General features: G+C 65.3%; 1 protein-coding gene across 2 annotated transcripts in view; it reads left to right on the forward strand.

Moving 5' to 3' along the window:
- The window catches only part of KDM4B (lysine demethylase 4B), a 100555-nt gene extending 100084 nt beyond the window's left edge, over positions 1-471 (forward strand). For both annotated transcript variants that reach the window (XM_039878431.1, XM_039878432.1), the window contains exon 11: positions 351-471. In XM_039878431.1, coding sequence (XP_039734365.1) covers positions 351-456 — 106 coding nt within the window. In that variant the 3' untranslated portion in view covers positions 457-471. The remainder of the gene's footprint in view (positions 1-350) is intronic.
- The last annotated feature ends 195 nt before the right edge of the window (positions 472-666 follow it).

Genomic DNA, 666 nt, shown 5'->3' on the forward strand with positions numbered 1-666 from the left:
CCCCACCCCCAGCAGTCCACAGGCCCCTCCCCTTCGCAGCTTCCTTTTCACTAAGGAGACAGAGCTAAGCCTCAGCTCGCATTCTCCCTGGGGACCGATGTCCACGCCCACGTCCCGGGGCACGTCTGGCCAGGGCCCTGTCCTTGAGGCAGGCACTGGGGGAGGGCGAGGCGGGGTGAGGGCGCAGGTAGAGGAGGGGCCGCCCTGGGCCCGGAGCTCCTGAGTACAGAGGGACACAGGGAGCACGGGCGCCAGACAGATGCAGGCGCCCAGGACGAGGCCCTTAGGTGAGGCGTCCTAGGGAGCTAACGCGAGTCCCAGAGGAAAACTCCCTGACGTTTACGTTCTAGACAAATTAGTCTGAAAGAAAGCAGACACTGGAGAAAGACTGAGGAGGAGAGGAAGCCAAACCTAGAGAGGAGGAGAGAGCAGAGCAGGAGGCCGGGGCCGCCGTAAGTGCACCTCCCACGCCACGCTCATCCAGGCGTTCCCCGAGCTGCTGACTCCATCGCGGTCACACCCCCGTCCCTCCTGCCCCACTGATGCGGGGCTCCTGGAGCCCGGTCCCCGTCTGCCATCCCATCTCCAGCTGTCATCAGCACGCGCTTGACCACCCCACCGTCCCCGTCGCCCTGCCCCCAGGCTTCTTCTTCCTCCACTACCCCC

Source organism: Pteropus medius, unplaced genomic scaffold (genome assembly GCF_902729225.1).
Source record: "Pteropus medius unplaced genomic scaffold, Ma_sr-lr_union100, whole genome shotgun sequence".
Taxonomy (NCBI): Eukaryota; Metazoa; Chordata; class Mammalia; order Chiroptera; family Pteropodidae; genus Pteropus; species Pteropus medius.